Source organism: Thamnophis sirtalis, unplaced genomic scaffold, assembly GCF_051295495.1.
Source record: "Thamnophis sirtalis isolate CommonGarterSnake01/CBP01778 unplaced genomic scaffold, rThaSir2_p1.2 scaffold_6, whole genome shotgun sequence".
In the NCBI taxonomy this organism is placed as follows: domain Eukaryota; kingdom Metazoa; phylum Chordata; class Lepidosauria; order Squamata; family Natricidae; genus Thamnophis; species Thamnophis sirtalis.
In genome coordinates, this window is record NW_028261386.1 from 12,603,279 (window position 1) to 12,620,975 (window position 17,697).

Here is a 17,697-nt window from a genome sequence, read left to right on the forward strand (position 1 = left end):
GGTACTTTTTCTCCAATTAACGGGGATGTTTCCTTAGTTTTTAAAATGTAAAAGGGTGATCTGGAGTCAGAAATCCTCAAAATTTAACGAAGCAATACAGCTATATCAAAGTTCATTAACTGCAACCTGCTGATACAGATGAGTGTTTGGGTAAGAGGAGGTGGAGAGAAACAAAAACAGTATTTGCCGGGGGACTGTTTTAACAGATCGCCTGGAAGAGTGGAAGATACGGAGGAGGTCTTTTTCGTTTTCGAAGAGGCGCGTGGATACTGGCAATGGGAGATTTCAACTATCCCTGGATTTGCAGGAAATCTGACTCAGCCAGTAGTCAGAGAATTAATAATTTTCTGCCCTTTCCTGCCTGTAACTTCACTGGTCAGAAGATGGAAGAAACACAACGGTAGCAACCATCTCAGACTCAGTCCTACTGATACTGAGATCTGGGTCTTGCCCAAATATGGGTACATTCAATCTTTAACCTTGTATGTAATAATAGTACAAGGATGTGTGCAATTTGGGTTTTTTTCCTCTGTGTTCACAGGTCCTGCTGGATGAGCAGGTAGCAGCTGTGGCTTTTATACAGCTTCCTCTAGTGAATCAATTGTGCCCTTTCCTAGATTCCTAGGAAGCCTTTAGACAGTCATGCCTTGGGCACCGCGTGGCTTAACCACTGCAATATTGCAGAATTTTCAGGGTAGGGAAGTTTGCCTCGTCTCTTACCACCTGTGCTGGCTAAAGAAGAATCGGTGCTGGCTGAAGAGGGGCCTGAAAGGGTTAATGTATTGGATTCAGTGGCTGTTGAAATGAAATGAGACCTGATCCTACTGTACAAAAGCCACAGGACCTCCTCCCTTGGGGTGAATCTGTGGGACAGAGGGCAGGACAGGTCACAAAACCTGGCCTTACTATCCCCATTAAGAAGCCCAGCTTCGTTTCCCGCCATATTATGATATGAATCCCACCATCATACTCTTTTTATACGTTCAAATGAAACCGCAGCTGAGGAAACCGTTTTTTTTTATTTATTTATTTATTAAAAACATATGAGTTGAGAGATATATCATAGGAAAAAATTATTTCAAATATACAGATACTATTATCCAATTAGCCATTAAAGACGAAAGAGAAATTAAAATTTGACAAATTTCAACTCCCACCCCACCTAGTTTAAATTAATCTGAACTATGGTGGATATCCTTTTTCAAGGGGAAAAAAAGATCAAAATGCATCTAGGGGCTATTCACCTAGGAGGCAGATTTATTTATTTGCTAATCCCTGCTGATTTTTATTACCAAAAGCAAAAAAGTAACAACCGTGAGCTATGTGCTCGGCCTCTTTTCTCAAGTAGGCCTGGGACTGAAGATATCACTCTTTTGTAACAATTCCCAAGGACCTTTGACCCAAGTAGAGATTTCTATCTAGGAAGGGGGGGGGGAATGGGATAAGTTAGGATAGGATGTCCCAGAGATGCTTTTCAAAAGACAACTGGACTTTGTTTTTTCATTGATAACGTTTCATTTCTCATCCAAGAAGCTTCTTCAGATGAGAAGCAAAATGTTTTCAAAGAAAAACCAAAGTCCAGTTGCCTTTTGAAAAGCACCTATGGGAAAACTGTGACCTGGATGATTGAGAATCTCCATAGACGTTAGGACAGGACAGACAGACAGAAGGTACTTCTCTTATACAATTATATTACACAGGCCAGAATCATCCCAACAAACTCTTCTCAAGCCTTGATGCTTTTGCTTTTGATTGGAGATCGAGGAGGAAAAAACAAAATGGCAGAGATGGAAGTTAAATAAACTGCTACTAGAAGCCCTATGAAAATAATGGCTATTTTTGCATACTGTACATATTTCATTCAGTTTAACTTGGTTCCTGTTAGGTATCTCAAGCCCTCCAGACATGGACTCTGACACCCATCAGCCCCAGCCAGCAAAGCCAATGGGCAGAGAGGATGCCATCCAAAACAAACGGAGGGCATAAAGGGTGTGGAAGATTGCTCTAAAGGTTCAGGAGGACTAGAAGTCAAAGCAAGTGGCGCAAGGACAAAAGGAGCACAACTTAAAAGACTGTAAGAGGGACTCCACCAAGTTAAGTGATCTACATAGTTACAGGACCAATATAAATGGAAGTCAGATCATAGATTCTGCATTCACAGCAACAGTCGGGGGTCCATTTCCTACCTAGAAAAGTATCTGAATACCACCCACCACTCTGCTTCGTGTTATGACTGTCCTTTACTCTAATGCAAGTCAGGTCTACCACGTTGGATCTGGCTCCTGCTTTATTTGAGAGTGTTCTTCAGTCTGTACTGAATCTGTGGAGACAAAGAGTATTTGCTGCTTTTAGACAACACAAAGGACACTGAAAAACAAGAGACACAGAGAGCTTATATTCTATTTATCCAAAGATTAACAAATCAGAAGGGCTGCTAAGTTTCCCTGATGCTAATACAATTATCTTCATAAACTCCAAAAGAGTAGCTCAAAAAAGAAAGAAAGAAAGAAATGCAGCAAATGGGATATGAGTCACAAAACCCACTGCAATTTAAGGATGAGATGCCACTCAACCCAAGTATGACTATATGGTCACTGATTCATAATTAGAAAAGCTAGCAAGATTGTTTACAAAGGGTGTAAAACTGATTTAACTTTATTTTTAGTTTCATGGACATGACATGCATATCCAAATAGCAACTGCTTTCTTCTCATTAGATCACAGAGCCTTACCTTCCTCCACAGATACTTGTACTATTTGGTCTGCTTCAACTGGCTCTAGAAGAAAATATGTACAGAATATAGATATTGGTATTAATTCTATATTGGTAGCCAACTTTTATCAAATTGTCTTGTCAATGACTGTAGCCTTTGAATGACTGTTTTCACTCTATACAGAAGTCTCTAAAGCCTCTTTTATAATGGAAGAGTATCTAAAATGACATCACTCTATTTCTAGATACCACAATACTACAGTGGAGGGTTGGGCTATCTCCTCCAACATAAATAAAAATTAGAATGCATTGTATTAACATAATAATAATAACCACATGAAACTTGAACTGTGATGAGCACAAGCTTCCTTAGAACTCATGCTGGAATTACTAAGCCATGAATATAACTGCAAAATTTACCTTGTATAACCTGTTCAGGAGCTGGCACAGTGGCTGCTGGGACTTCTGCTTCTGCTTTTTCAGTAATTTCTAGAATGGACAGGATCAGAATCAAACTTTTATCAAGCAATGCCCCTCAGAACTACCAGAAGGTCATTCGTAGAGATATAGTATTATTCAATTTCGGGGTGCAAACTGTTAAAATGTTTTGGCAGTTCAAATAGGAAAAACACCAGAGCAATGTTGCTGTCTGTATAAAAGTTGAGCTCATTAAAATCACTTCCCTTTTCTGCAATAACATCTTTGGATACATTTGAACCACTTATAATTTCTAAGGGTTAGAGATTTTTCTAAAATAAAATAATATGTAGGATTGAACTATAGATGCTGATTGATATAGCCAAATCAAAATGAAAAGCAACTACAGATAAAGAATTTTTGAGAAATTTATACTTCAGCATATTGCTGAATTGCTATGTGACATACTGTATTGTATTTAGGAAATGATGGATTATTTCTAAAATGGGTAAAACAGCAGAAAAAACTTCTAAACTGACTATAGAAATGACAGAAATGCATAGCTGTTTGTACACTGCCCGGAGCAGTATACAACAGTAAAATGAATTAATGCAATTAGTAAAATTGTATAAAGATTGATTTTGTTAATGAAATACTTACGGTTGTTCATTACAAGTCCAGGGAATGGTCTGTTGGAAAACATTGTAACATTTCAATGCTCAGAAATAAATTATTTAATCCAAATTTCCACTGATGACTTCCACGAAATGTTTTTAGCGTCCAATTTTAGAACCAATATAAAGCCTCTTAATTTTCAAAAACTGTCATTTTCTTTTTCTATGTTACTTTAATGCAGGCTTCTTCAATCTGATGCCCTCCAAATATGTGACTGTAACTTCTTTCATCCCTAGCCACCAAGCACAGTGTGGAATAGTGGTTAGAGTGTTGGATTAGGAATGTGGAGACCCAGGTTCATATCTCTAGTCCGACATAAAATACCCTGGGTGACTTTTAGCCTAACATACCTTACAGGGTTGTTGCAAGTATAAAATTGAAGGGGGATAATGTAGACGGCCTTGAGCTCCTGGAGGAAAGGCAGGATATAAATGCAACAAATAGTTGAATTAATGGAATCTAGAAACTTCAACTGTGCTCTACCAATACTATAATTCCTAAATCATTCAGCAAGTCCAATAAGAAATATTCAACATAAAAAACATACACAGCCCTAGTTTTATATCTTCATGCCCAGTTCAAACTAATAATCGTCGAATTTCCTATTTTATCGAATTCTGTTTAATTCTATCACCTTTGCCATTTTCCTTTCAATACCTAATACCATACCTGTATTTATCCTTTTAAAAACAACTATACTTGAATTCCAGAACTTGGCTATCTCCATCCTAGATTGCAAGCATTCCAAAAATTCTATTTCTGCCTCTACCCAAGGCAAACCTCAAGGACAAAACACTTATCTCTGATACTGAAATATCTCCTCACATCAGTTCTCCTTTGTCTTAAGCAGGGATGAGAGAAGAAGCTGTCAGTCAAATCCTTTTTCAAGATGGATTATACAAAGCCTGATAGCTATAAAGCATTCTAACCATTATACCAAAGAAGAGTTGATCTTCCAATTCTGCGCTACTTAAAGTGGTTACAAATTATAGACAATCCTCAACTTATGACCACAATTGGAACTGGAATTTCTACTGCCAAGCAAGGCAGCTTTAACTTGTGCCCAATTTTATGATCTTTTTGCCATGGCCACTAAGCTAAACACTGTAGTTGTTAAATGAATCATATGGTCATCAAGAGAATCTGGTATCTCTCCTCCCTCCCCCCCACACAAAGAAGCCTTCTGGGAAGGTTGAAATGGCAAGGATGTGACCCTGGGACACTGCAATTGTTCTAAATACATGCCAAGCCTCTGAATTTTGATCAGGTCTCTGTGGGATGCTGCAACAGTTATAAGTGTAAGGAGCGGTTGTAGGTCACTTTTTTCAGTGCTGTTATAACCTCAAATGGTCACTCAGTGAATGGTTGCAAATTGAGGACTTCCTGCCTAAGAATATGAAGAGAGTTCTACAAGTCAGAGTCAGATGCAGAATTGTTCATCTCCAGGCCAAGCCTCAATTTAGGGAACCTTCCCTCCTGATCTTTCAAAATTTCTTAAAACTGTTTTGACAGTGGTCCATTCTCTAGGCCAATTACCAATGAAGTCACCACATCCTCTTTTAAGAGTTCTGCAGAAGGGCTGGCCTGCTGAAGACACAGAGGCTAGAAGAGGACAAGGTGGGCTCTCTTAACATCCTGCCTGCCACTGGGAAGACCGCTGGCTTTTCCCAGCCTGAGGGTACTGAGAGCCCAACCCAACATCCTGATCTACAACAGTTTCTTCCAATCCACAATTAAAATATGTAGGTTACACTAAATATGCACCGCTGAAAGTCACATACCTAATGACGGTAAATTTAATAAACTCTGCAGAATCCAGAATCTTCCTCATGGAACTGATTTCAAGATAGCTGGGAGCTTTAAAAGATACACCAGGGGGCATTCCATCCACCACCACACAGCCAGGGTTGACAGTGATTTTTCGGTATGGGACTTTCACAGGGTATCCCATACCAATAGCTTCCCCTACAGAAGAGAAAAAAGGAGCTCATCAAAGATGGCAAGTAAACGGTTCTGGGTTCAGAGGTATTTTTTGCAATGTGTGCATATTCCTTGGGAACAAGATGATAAAAATGAATGAGGAATAGGTAACATATTTGGAATGTACCATATTTTTAGAGTATAAGACGCTTCAGACTATAAGACACACCTAGCTTTTTGGGGGAGGGAAACAAGGGGGAAAGATCTGCCTCTGCCTCCCACCATCCATCCCATTTGCTACGGCCCATTCAGCATTGGCGCGGCCCGCTTGCCACCAGCGCACCCCTTTTGCTGCCACAGCCCGTTCAGCACCCCTTTGCCACTGCCTGTTTACCGCTGCTGCGGCCTGTTCAGCACAGCCAGTTCACCGCTGCCCATTCTGAATAAGACACACAGAAATTTTCATCCACTTTCGTGTGTGTGCGCGCGCGTGCGTTTTATACTCTAAAAAATACGGTAACTGCATAGCAGTTATGAGAAAGAACAGTATTGGGAGAAAAAACTTCAAATGACTATTTTTTAACACAACAAAGAACCAAATGTTCATTTAATTACATGTTGATTTGTTCATTCAAGGTAGTAACAGTGTGGTTTTAAAAAAAACCTCCCATGACCTATTCATAATTAAAAATAATAATAAATCCTGATAAGATCCATCATGCACACATACGTTTCATCATAATAGTGAACTTCCTGATCAGGAAATGAAAGTAATAACTTCTGCCTATTATTTGCTTCTCAGCAATTATTATTTTTGTTCAGAGGAACAGTTGCTTTTAAAATGTAGTTATCAAAGCTCATCATTATAAAAGATCAAATCTGAAAATGCACTCTTAGTATCAAACAACACTGTATCTTAATTATACACTGTACACTGAAGGATTTTCTTCTCCTGTGCCAGATAGGACTGTTGGATGGAAGTTCTGCCCTCTTTGGTATGGCCAATGGCTGCTAAGGAAACGGCTCCCCATCTTGGCATATCTTCCCCAAAGTGCTTTTTACCTAGTGCTTCTTTCTAATCCCAGGTCTATTCCTTTTTATTCCCTAAAGTCTTTAGTCTTCATTTTCTATGTGCACTGTCATAATATTTCTGCTGCAGATTTGTGGCTGTTTTCTCTGATTGTTATTCCATACGGCCTGGGATAGGATTTCTTTTAAGAGCTAAGAAAACTTAGCTACAGTCTTAAAATCATTTTGATACTAGTGCTTCAGCTTTACTTTTGATTTCCAAAGCATTAAAAATAACCAAGTCAATAATAGAACAAATTGGGATGGGGAAATCATTGCAAAAGAGAGCAAGAACCTTGAGCTGTCACAGTAGCACCAGATGCTTCCTGGTGAGTAGTGGCTCTGGAGGTAGGATTCATTGTAGGGGGAAGACATGAGCAAGTGTAATTTAAATGTTTGGGCCTTGAACTGGAAGGCAGCTGGCTGTGAGCACCAGTTTTGTGAAGGGAAGAGTGTGTGACCCTGTTCTAAGTAAATTCTACTTTTAAACCGTGTTTGTGTGTGTTGCTCTTACTTATTCTAACATTAAGTTAAAAACTGAATGTTAGAATTTCTCATGTAGCAGCTTAGAAGAAAATCACGTTACCACTGCATACAGTTCTTCATAGATGCATTAAGGAATCCTGAATGCCTCTCACCCCAGTCAATGTTTTTTCTGTGGTCTCATTGCCACCCTCCGTGTTATCAGTAAATGTGTATGGAGAATCTCAGTCATCCAAGTCATGGTTGTTCCAAAGGTGCTTTTTCAAGAGGCAACGGGACTTTCTGTTTTTTTCTTTGAAGATGTTTCGCTTCTCATCCAAGAAAGTCCCGTTGCCTTTTGAAAAAAACACCTTTGGGACATTTTATCAGTAGTTCCAAGCACAGACCCATCTGCCATTTTGTGCAATGATTTTGATAAGAAATGCACCTGATTCCACATAAATCCGCCTAACTCACTCTAAAACCGATTGCTACTGTAACTAGGAGAGGCTTGCTAAAGGAAACTATTCTTTACCACAGAGCATGTGCTTTATGGATCCACAGTTACTTAAAAGAAAACAAAACAAAACAAAACAAAACAAGAATTAAGTTCTTTGTTTATACATCTCCCCTGTATTTGAACTTCAAAAATGGTGAAATTGTTTTGCTGTTTCAGCAAAACGATGGATTCAAAGGCTGAGAGGGTAATTATTTTGACTTTCTGAAGAGGAAATGCACTAATTACCAAATTTTCGACTGAAGAGATCATTCACTTGCTCTCTCAGCTGCCGGGCCTTCTCTACTTTGGAGGTTCTCTCATCATCATCTGCAAAATGTAAAGAAATGTAATTATTGTATTTTTATGGTTTTTAAAATGATTTTTGAAGATTTAAGACAACCTAATGATCAGTTTAAGGGGAACTATTGGGGGTTGTTCTATCTCCTGGTAGTGGATGGTGCTTAAATCCTGGCCCAGCTGATTTGCTCTTTGGGGCTTGAAGAAACAAGAGAGAAGGAATACCAGAAGCACAGAACATATCCACTTCACTGCTCAACTGTGCTACATTACTAAGGTGGGGACTGATTTCTTGCCAATGGGCACATGTTTGTAGCCCCCTAAAAAGATACCCCAAAAGGAATTCATGTTTTGTTTGTTTGTTTCATATGACTGGATTTCAAAACAGTTCCTGAAGACATTGCAGTTGAGCAAATCTTTAACTTCAGACAAAAGCAAACTGTGGATAAGTAAAATGAGAAGAAAAGTGTTGGAATTTCTACTAGCTGCATAGGAAGAGAGGAGGGCAGAGTTCTTGAGCCCAAGGCATCTCTTGTACAGGCATACTGTGCTACATTGTGGGTTAGAGCACACCAATTTGTAGTTCCCCAAGAATCCCCAAGCTCTGCACAGGTCTTGTTGGAAAGGACTGAAATTTTTTGGCAGACGTCCTGCTGTTTAGCACTGGAAATCAGAGCAAACAGGGAAGCTTAAGCCTTAAGTGTCCTTCTAACAATGAAAACACAAACAAAGCTGCCCTCAATGGGAAAAACAAAACATCTCAACCTTAATTTCCAACCAATCACTGACATCATATATATACCAATACTCAAAACAAAATGCAGAAATAATTTGTCCCATGTCTCCCCTTCCCTTAAAAGTTTGCCTGCAGACAGAGTGTTCCAATGGGCACTGACCTGGGCATCTAAACAGGAGCAGTTATTACTCTCCTAGTCACCTGCGCCAATTTTTTGTCTTTTGCACCCAGCAAAAGATGAAAAATAGAAGCACACCACTTCAGTTCCCCACACCAACCTTTCACCTTTTGCACCCAGGACACCCAAATTGGAACCCAGTCTTTGCTATCACCTTTTCAGACCCAGTTTCTGCCATGAATGTTTCCTACACAAGGCAGCTTTCTAACCCAGCAGAGTTTTAGACATGTGCTGGGAGAATGTGGGCTCAAAAAGGAATCAACAAAGGTAGTGTAAACCAGCTTTAGTCACGTATAAGAAATGTTTGTGAAAGAAGGTGGCCTGAAAAGGAAACAGCACAGGTAGTGAACCACTTCTGCTTTGGCTGCAAAAGACAAAAGATTAGTGTGGGGAACAGAAAGACAGCTGAGTGAATGAATGCTTACTGGTTGCTTGAGGGGACTGGGGTGATAAGGTAGTTGGGTGAATGCTTGCTGGCACTTGCTGGGGAATGGCAAGTGTGTTTCTGGGACTGCTTACCCTCCCGCAAGTCAGGATGCAGGGCAGCCAGAAAGGCATAGATTGTGTGAGTGTGGGAGGGAGACAGACAGCTGGGGAGTGAGTGCATCAAATTTTAATCACATGACCGTGGGGGCACTGTAATGGCTGTAATTTCGGCCATGTGTTGTAAGTCATTTTTTTTTAGTACCAATGTAAAAAAGGAGACCCAAGGGCATTATGTTGAGTGCCCACTGGGTAGAACCTTTATTCATGGTTAGCCTAAAGCACATGAGAGTCTATTTTATGTCCAAAGGAAAGTAATGTTCTAAATACTATTAATTGCTGTTATCTTTTTTTTTAGTGCTACTCAACAGTTTTTAAAACCTCTCAGTTATAGGAAGTGGGCAGAGTACCTGGTATTGTCACCTGAATGATGTTAAGGTCTTCTACTCCAGCAGCTGTGTTCACCACTGGGTCAGGCACACTTACAGCATTTATCACAGTATTACATAAGCTGGTTCTTCCTTAGAAAAGATGCAGAGGCAAAACATTAGCTTGAAACCACTCAAACAAACCCCATTCCATTTTTAATTATGAAAGTGCACAGTGAAAAGGTTAACAAATAAACCAGAGACACTAACTGACTACGCAAGAGTTAGATTACATAGATGAAAGATGACAGCTGTAACTAGAACCGGATCAGTGTTTCCTACTACAAAAGGGTGAAAGTGCTGCGGAAATCTGCAGCTTTTGAATTTTAAAACCACTAGAAAGGAAATACAGACCAGCATACAGAGTAGCAGCTAGAGATCCGGATAAATAATTAGTGAAGCAAAATGTCAGCAAACCACAGCTGATGTTGAAGCTATTTCCCTGTAGCTGCAGATCCATTTTGGATCACAAATCTGATTGAAATGTTACTGGTCGGCTCAGATGTGCAGTGCCCACTCCCATGCTCGTCTACTGAAATTTTGCATGGAAAGAACACCATAATAGACAGGAAATGGAGATATTACTTAATGAATGTATTATTTTTATTGTGGGAGCTCAGTATCAAATCTGGGGGCCTCTCACATGATATAGTAGTAGTCCTCATTTAACCTCCATTCATTCAGTTAGCATTCAAAGTTACAGTAGTCCTGAACAAATGGTAGTTATGAAGTCACATAATTAAAATTCAAGTGCTTGGCAGCCCACTTGCATTTAAAAATGCCGGGGCACTCCTTCTGTATTGTGCCATCTCTATGGTCCTGGGCTCTGCTGGACCTGCTGCCTCCCAGCTGACCTTTGCCATCTTCTTCTTTCCATCTTCAAGAGGCAGCTGCTGGCCATACCGAGCCTTCTTCATGAAACCATATGCAGGCTTGTCCAAATCACGTGCAGCCTCCCAAAGCTTCATGAGAAAACTATATACGATTTGGACAAGATAACAAGGGACCTTGGGAAGAAGGCCAGATACAGGCACCAGCTACCTTGGCAGAGATGGCGGGAGATAGGTGGATGGAAGAGTTGCAGTCAGTTCCTTACTTTACCAAGAGTCATGGTTGGGAGAGACCAAACTGGGAGAGGCTTAGATTGGGATGATTCCTTGCCTTGGTTAATGATGGAATAGGGACTGCTGGACTGTTCTTACTAAATTAGGCAGTCACCTATCATCATGCTCTGACCAGTCGCTTAGAAATTCTGGTCCCAATTACCATTGTAACTTAAGCACTACCTGGGTTTGGAAATAGATTGGCCCAAAGTCTCTAGCAAATTCTAGGGACTCTTCCAAAAACTGCAGATTTATCTATGTCCCTCTTTAAGAGCATCCAATTCCCGAAAGAAACAACACAGCTGTGAACTTTTGATGCAAGAGAATTACCGCCAAAGCAAAAGTGAAACTCACTTTGAGGATTTGGAATAGCAGTAGCATTTTCTTTAATTGCTGCCTCAAACATTTCTGGCCTGCCGAGAAACATAGTTAAGATTTGGCATAAGAAAATAAAGAATTAAAATCAACAAGCAGGGGGAAAGAAATTACAAACAGCTCAATATAAGTGTCACAAGGGTAGAATATTAAATTTGATCACAGGGTAACAAGGATAATTATTGCCTCAACACAATCATTCCTGTTTCCTTTTCAAACCCTGTCCCATTTGCAGAAGCTCAGAAATGCCAGGTAACCCTTGAGCCAAAGATTAGAGCAAAACTCAGGGAATACTTCAGCTGTTCTATGGGCACCCTAAAAGGAGACTTTCATTATAATGTCACACTTTGAGGATCTTTCAGCTCATATAGCTCCAAACCCTCCCAGTTAAAAGCCGTTTCCTGGTGCTCATTTATTGCTATCACCCCAGAATGAAAGTGTGGATTACTCATTCAATGCCTGGTTTTGTTTCATCCTCATTCTTCTGGGCAACTACAGAAGGGCTGGATAAATGTTACATGGAAAAACAGTGAGCAGGTTTTCAGCCTAGCTGGGTTCAGAAATGTGATGTGATTTCACTAAATAAGGCCTAAATTCTAGTGAATCGAACTGCTGGCACCCAGCAGTTAGCAGAAGCAACCTGCAGTGCTGCATTCTATTAAACCACTACGCCACCACGACTCTTATTAATAATATTTGACTTCTTACATTTAATTAATTTGAATAATTCTGCATTCATTTATAGAGAAATCAAAAGAATTAAAGTCTCTTATTTTACTAATTAACACAGGAAGTTCATATAGCAGTACATGTAGCTTGTTTGGGAAGTTATAAATGAACAGAGAGTTTATTCAAACTACCATGTAACTTCAGCTGATCTAATGCCATAAATAAATAGCCACACACATTAAGAGGAATTTTGGCATATTCTATAATTCAGTTTCCTCACATATGTGTAGTCTGGACAGTGATAAAGTTCTTTTCCAATGTTTCCAAAGGTAAGTCTGCCAACTATTTCTAATAAAAAATAAGGAAGTAAATGTTCACATACTTGAATCCTTTCTTCTTTTGAGGAGTATAATTCAATATTATGAAACTGATTATTTGGACAGCCCTGCTCTTTTAGGAAGGCCTAAGGTTCAACCCTTCATATATTAAAACACAACTGTTTAAGGAATCTGTAATTGAATAATCTGAATCTAATCTTTATTTAACTTTTGTAGAAAGACGATTTGTATGTTATGCATTACATCTGGCTTACTTTTTAATGATAAATTTTATCTTAGCTTTGTTTCGGAGAATTTTTTCCAATCTTGGAATGCCAAAAGTGGATGGGCGACGGAATGGCACTCCCTCAGGAAGGCCTTCAACGTAAAAATCTTCAGGATAAGATTCAAAAAGCGCAAAAGGAACTTTAACAGGTTCTGTCAGTCCAAGAGCTTCCCCTGGAATAAAATAATATGTCTGAGTGATTTGTTTTCCATTTAATAAGTTTTTCACATCTGTTTGGTAGGTTTGAGCCAAAATGGGTGAATCAAGGAATGAAGCAATTTGTTTGAGCTAAGAGCAGGATAATAATGCTTGAATTAAAGATATGATTCATCCACCATGAAGTATTTCTATTCCAATCTCAAGGTAGGCACATTGCATGTAGGTAAATATATATTTACTTTTTAAAACTGCAGCTATAATTCTGAAATAACACAATTTGTAGCAATAGGCAATGTCTTTAAAAAAAATTCAGAAGATTGGAATGTTAGCCTGTTATTAAGGAATTAATCTTCTGTATGGATTATAGTCAGTGGACCCTTATATCACACTAAAGTTAGGAAGCTTTAAAGCTGTAACAACTGTTGTAGTGTTTCTGCATGCATGCTGCAGTGTATGGGCTCCGTTTCAAGACTGAGCCTTTTAAGTATAATGCTTTGGTCTTTTGTCCTTTTTCTGACCATTTTTGTTTTTTTCTTCTATTTATTTAAGCAAATACAAAATTTAAAAAGTAATGTTTTAAGTAGTAAATATAAGTGGAAATAAACGATTTGCTGAGTATTATCTAATGAGAGTTCTTATCTGCAATGTGAAGTGACATAGCCAAATATTTAATTCTTTGAGAATCAGGATGCAGAATTATGAATGTATTTAACCACTGTATGGTTAGATTAGATGGAATAAGAGAACATTCTTAGCAATAGAGAACTCCTTTCACAGGGAACATTTGGAGCTTGTTCAATTTTATTTTCTATATCATTAAGTCATTTTATTTAGCCAAACATTTCAGAAAATGAGAATTCAATTACATACACAGTTGATGCTTTACTGAATTTAGTTATTTTCCTAATAATTTTTTCTAAAGTGCTAAGCATATTATTTAATAAGATAAAAAGCCCTTACCACATTTTTCATTAAAAAGATTTTCAACTTTCTGTTTCAAATCAGTAATCTTGGCATTCCAGGCCTCTGTCAAAATATAATGGAAATTATTTCATTCAATCCTATTATATTTTTGTTTCCCTTATTACTCAGATGGATTTATTCAGAACAAGTTTCTGATAGATTCCACAACACATAATATATAATAAAATTACACTGTTTATTGGCGTTGTTCCCTCATTGATTTAATATTTTGGCTACAAACCTTGAAATGTCAAAGGTTTTTTACTACCAAGAAACAACCAACATCTAATTTACTGAGCTGCAAACCAGAATGGATAGTTGAAGATATATAGAATGTGTTAATGCAAAACCTAGTAGACATGTAAATATCCCACCTTCTAATTAACAAAATTAAGAAGCTTAATTTAACATAAAAGAAAATTTCCTTATGAACTTACCAAAAGAAAACTCTCTTCCTCTTGGCTTAAAGCCTGTATTGGATCCATTGGTTTGAGGATTAGTTCTAACATCTGAGGTTGATACCCTATTAGCAGGACCTATTGAAACATAACAAATATATTCCATTTTAGAACTAGCTTTAAGTTTCAATTCCATGGTGCGTATCCTGAATATGCAGTCAAAATTTCCTGTGTTTTTCTAAAAACCTAGTCTGCATAGCACTCCTTCATCTGAGAATGTAAAAGACACATTACAAGAGGCAATCTACCCTGAACTATTCTCACAGTAGTTGCAATTGAATAATAAAGCATATATTTAAAAAGCAAAAACAGAAAGCTATCTAAATAATTCCTTTTAAGACTGCAATGCTCCATCAACTGCTTTGTTCATGCAAGTTGACCGATTGCTTGATGGGAAAAGAACATACCTCTTTTGGTTCCTTAACCTTTCTTAAGGCTTTCTCCAAAGGCCACTGCCCAAGAATCCAGAAATACAATTCCCAGTTTAAAAATATTTCTGTAAGGCACTAATCCAATATACATGTGGGGAAATTAAGAACTATATAGAAAACTCTCTTGATAGGGTAAGATTCAGAAACTGCTCTCCAAGAGAAGACAAAACATGTCAATTTTTTAGCAAACTTTTGAGTTTCAAAATTTATAGTAAAGAATGTGCATTCTATGAATTCTAAGTCCAGGTTAAAACAAAATTATCTGTTTTAAGCAGCAATATTCAGAATGTTTGATAGTTAAAATATGAAGTTTCAGACTTGAAATGGATCATTTCAAATTCTCCAAGATCATCATAAAACACTGGTTCTAAGAATGTTTTTTTTTCAAACAAAACATCCAGGTCATTTTAAGCTGTGTTCTGATAAAAATTTCCAAGTGGACTTATTTCCTACATAATCCCAAACGTTTATCCCCCTAAGAGGAAATAATTGGGCGAATTCCATACCTTCATCTACAGTAACTTCAATCTCTGGAACTTTAGAGTTGCTTACAGGACTTCGTGTAGAGTTTGAGCTGCTGGGACTCTGAGAGCCTACAGAGACGTTTACTATTTGTATACATTAAAAACCATTAGTTTTTGCATGATTTAGGAAGCTATACATGAAAACTGTTAACATCATTAACATCATTAATAAAATATGAATATGTTAAATTTCTGCCAGCAGATTTAAAGGTGGAGAAACATTCCTCTTTTTGCACAGTATAAAACTAAATGGCTTTTGTCTTTTCTAACAAAGAGTTTACCATTAAGCTGCATTTTATGATGACCTCAACAAGGGGCACATAGGAAGATATAGCAGTGAGATGAATGGAAGCAAAGCAGTATTCAAGTGGGACTTAAATAAAATAAGGTTCTTTAAGTCTACTGGGGGGAAGGGAGAGAAATAACCTGTTTTTTATTTATATAACCAATTATATTTTGCCACTAAATGTTGACAAAACAAAGGTTCTTTCCTAACTAAGCTAAAACTCCCATCTGTTATATAAGCAATTAAAACCTGATAAGCTTTTGTATTTGGGTTGTTTTCTTGATCATAGAAAAAAAATGCTGATCTTATTCCAATGATCTTTCTACTAGAACAGGGATGTCAAACTCAATTTCATTGAGGGCTGCATCAGGGCTATGTTTGACCTCAGGGGAGGGGACGTGCTGACTGGGGGGGGGGGGGGGCATAACCAGCTTGACACTACACACTGGCCGTGGCCAACTGGGTGGGCAAGGCCAGCTTGACATCACTCCCCAAATTGCTGGCATGTTTCCTCTTCGCTTTGGGTAGACTGGGCCAAAGCCACATGGGCTGGACTCTTACATTTTCCAGGATAGCCCCATGGGCTCTATCAAGCCATACTGCGGGCCAGATCCGGCCTGCATGTCTTGTATTTGACATCCTTGTACTAGAACAAGGAGGACACACTTTGGAAAACATGGAGCGTCCTTAATGGATGCATCTCAGTTAACCAGCATCCTAAACCCACAGAAAGAAGTAGTACTAATACAAACTATGGAGTTCTCTTCAAGCTTGGTTGTTTTCTTGCAAATGTTTCATTGTGAAATTAGGTAACATCATCAAATCAATGCTAATCCAAAATCTAAATTTAAATAGAATACATATGATTCAACAGCCACCACAAATTTCAGTGGTACTGCTTTCAAAAGTCAAATGATGCAATATATTAAGAAAATGAAAGCCTTTTCTTTGCATTTATTTTTAAAATGCCTATATCCTCTTTCAACACCAGATTTTTCCATTCTGTAGTATTACAGCTGCATAGTCACTTACCTGAAGTGTTCACTTTACAAACCAATTCTGGAGGCAAGAATGAGGTAACAAGCTCTGGCCTACAAATCAGACAGTTTATTTTTACTAAAGCATTCTCACAATCACTCAAGTTACAAAAGTTATCTGTCTATGGAGTTACTGTAGGGAATAATGTTTGGGGACATTTTGCAAGGAAAATGGACTAGAAGGAAATGACCTCTTTTGTTAGGATTAAGAAGCAATTAGTCTAAACTTCGTAAACATCACCTACTGTACCCATTTTAAATAGCAGAAATGTACACATTGCCCCAGCACAGACAGAGCTAGATAACTGAGCCAGATAATTGAGAATTCATCTAATTCTAATTGGTGAAATTAGAACATAACCATTGGTAATCTTGATCCTTTATGATTGTATTATGTTTTTCAATCCTATTCACATATTTGAAATGAATAATTGATAATAATCAAAAGTGCTTTGGACATCTGTTATGCTAAAGGGAAAACTTTCTAAATACTATCTGCGCCTCATTCAAAATACAAGTTTTAATGTCCCCAAGTGTCTTAGTCTCAAAGATTCAGGAAATCATTTAAAAATCATATTAAGTATCTCTATTGATAACATGGGCTAAGATCACAATTAAACGGATGTCTTGTTAAATTAAGAAACCTACCAGAGACAGCACAATAAAAATGAAATCCAAGAAATAAAACCAAATACAAACTCATTAAAAAGTAACTATCCACATACTTCTTTACAATGAATTTAATTTTTCCACTGCCCCGCACAATTCTTTCCAGGCGAGGGATTCCAAACCAGGTTGGGCTTCGAAAGGGGATCCCTTCAGGCAAACCTTCTACATACAGATTATCAGGATTTGACTCAAAGACAGGATAAGGAACTTTCACTGCTTCACTGAGACCCAGAGCTTGTGCTGTAAAGGAGGCAAGAACTTAATTTGGATCAAGCTCCTGCCATAGAAATGACATTCAAAGATAAAACTCACCCACCAAAGGCACAGATATTTTTCTCAATCTTGCTAAAGGCTACTTAATAGTTAATTAAGTTCAGGTTTTTGTTTGTTATGATACCAATCCAAGTATACAAAATCTGGAAAACTTTCCTTTAATCAAATGAAAGGGCTTTTTAAAAACTTTGTTGAACCTCTCAATAAAAAATATGTTCTGGTTAGTCATCCTTTTAAAGCAGGAAATGATAATTCCAATCCCAAGAGTGTC

General features: G+C 38.0%; 1 protein-coding gene across 6 annotated transcripts in view; it reads right to left on the bottom strand.

Moving 5' to 3' along the window:
- Positions 1 to 1,017: 1,017 nt before the first annotated feature.
- The window catches only part of GTF2I (general transcription factor IIi), a 69,898-nt gene continuing 53,218 nt past the window's right edge, over positions 1,018 to 17,697 (bottom strand). For all 6 annotated transcript variants that reach the window (XM_087717203.1, XM_087717202.1, XM_087717207.1 and 3 more), the window contains 14 exons: positions 17,210 to 17,393; positions 16,480 to 16,538; positions 15,144 to 15,245; positions 14,186 to 14,284; positions 13,746 to 13,811; positions 12,616 to 12,799; positions 11,334 to 11,392; positions 9,859 to 9,969; positions 8,001 to 8,081; positions 5,587 to 5,770; positions 3,791 to 3,819; positions 3,134 to 3,202; positions 2,733 to 2,777; positions 1,018 to 2,320 (listed from right to left, as the gene is read on the bottom strand). In XM_087717203.1, coding sequence (XP_087573329.1) covers positions 2,262 to 2,320; positions 2,733 to 2,777; positions 3,134 to 3,202; positions 3,791 to 3,819; positions 5,587 to 5,770; positions 8,001 to 8,081; positions 9,859 to 9,969; positions 11,334 to 11,392; positions 12,616 to 12,799; positions 13,746 to 13,811; positions 14,186 to 14,284; positions 15,144 to 15,245; positions 16,480 to 16,538; positions 17,210 to 17,393 — 1,331 coding nt within the window. In that variant the 3' untranslated portion in view covers positions 1,018 to 2,261. The remainder of the gene's footprint in view (positions 2,321 to 2,732; positions 2,778 to 3,133; positions 3,203 to 3,790; positions 3,820 to 5,586; positions 5,771 to 8,000; positions 8,082 to 9,858; positions 9,970 to 11,333; positions 11,393 to 12,615; positions 12,800 to 13,745; positions 13,812 to 14,185; positions 14,285 to 15,143; positions 15,246 to 16,479; positions 16,539 to 17,209; positions 17,394 to 17,697) is intronic.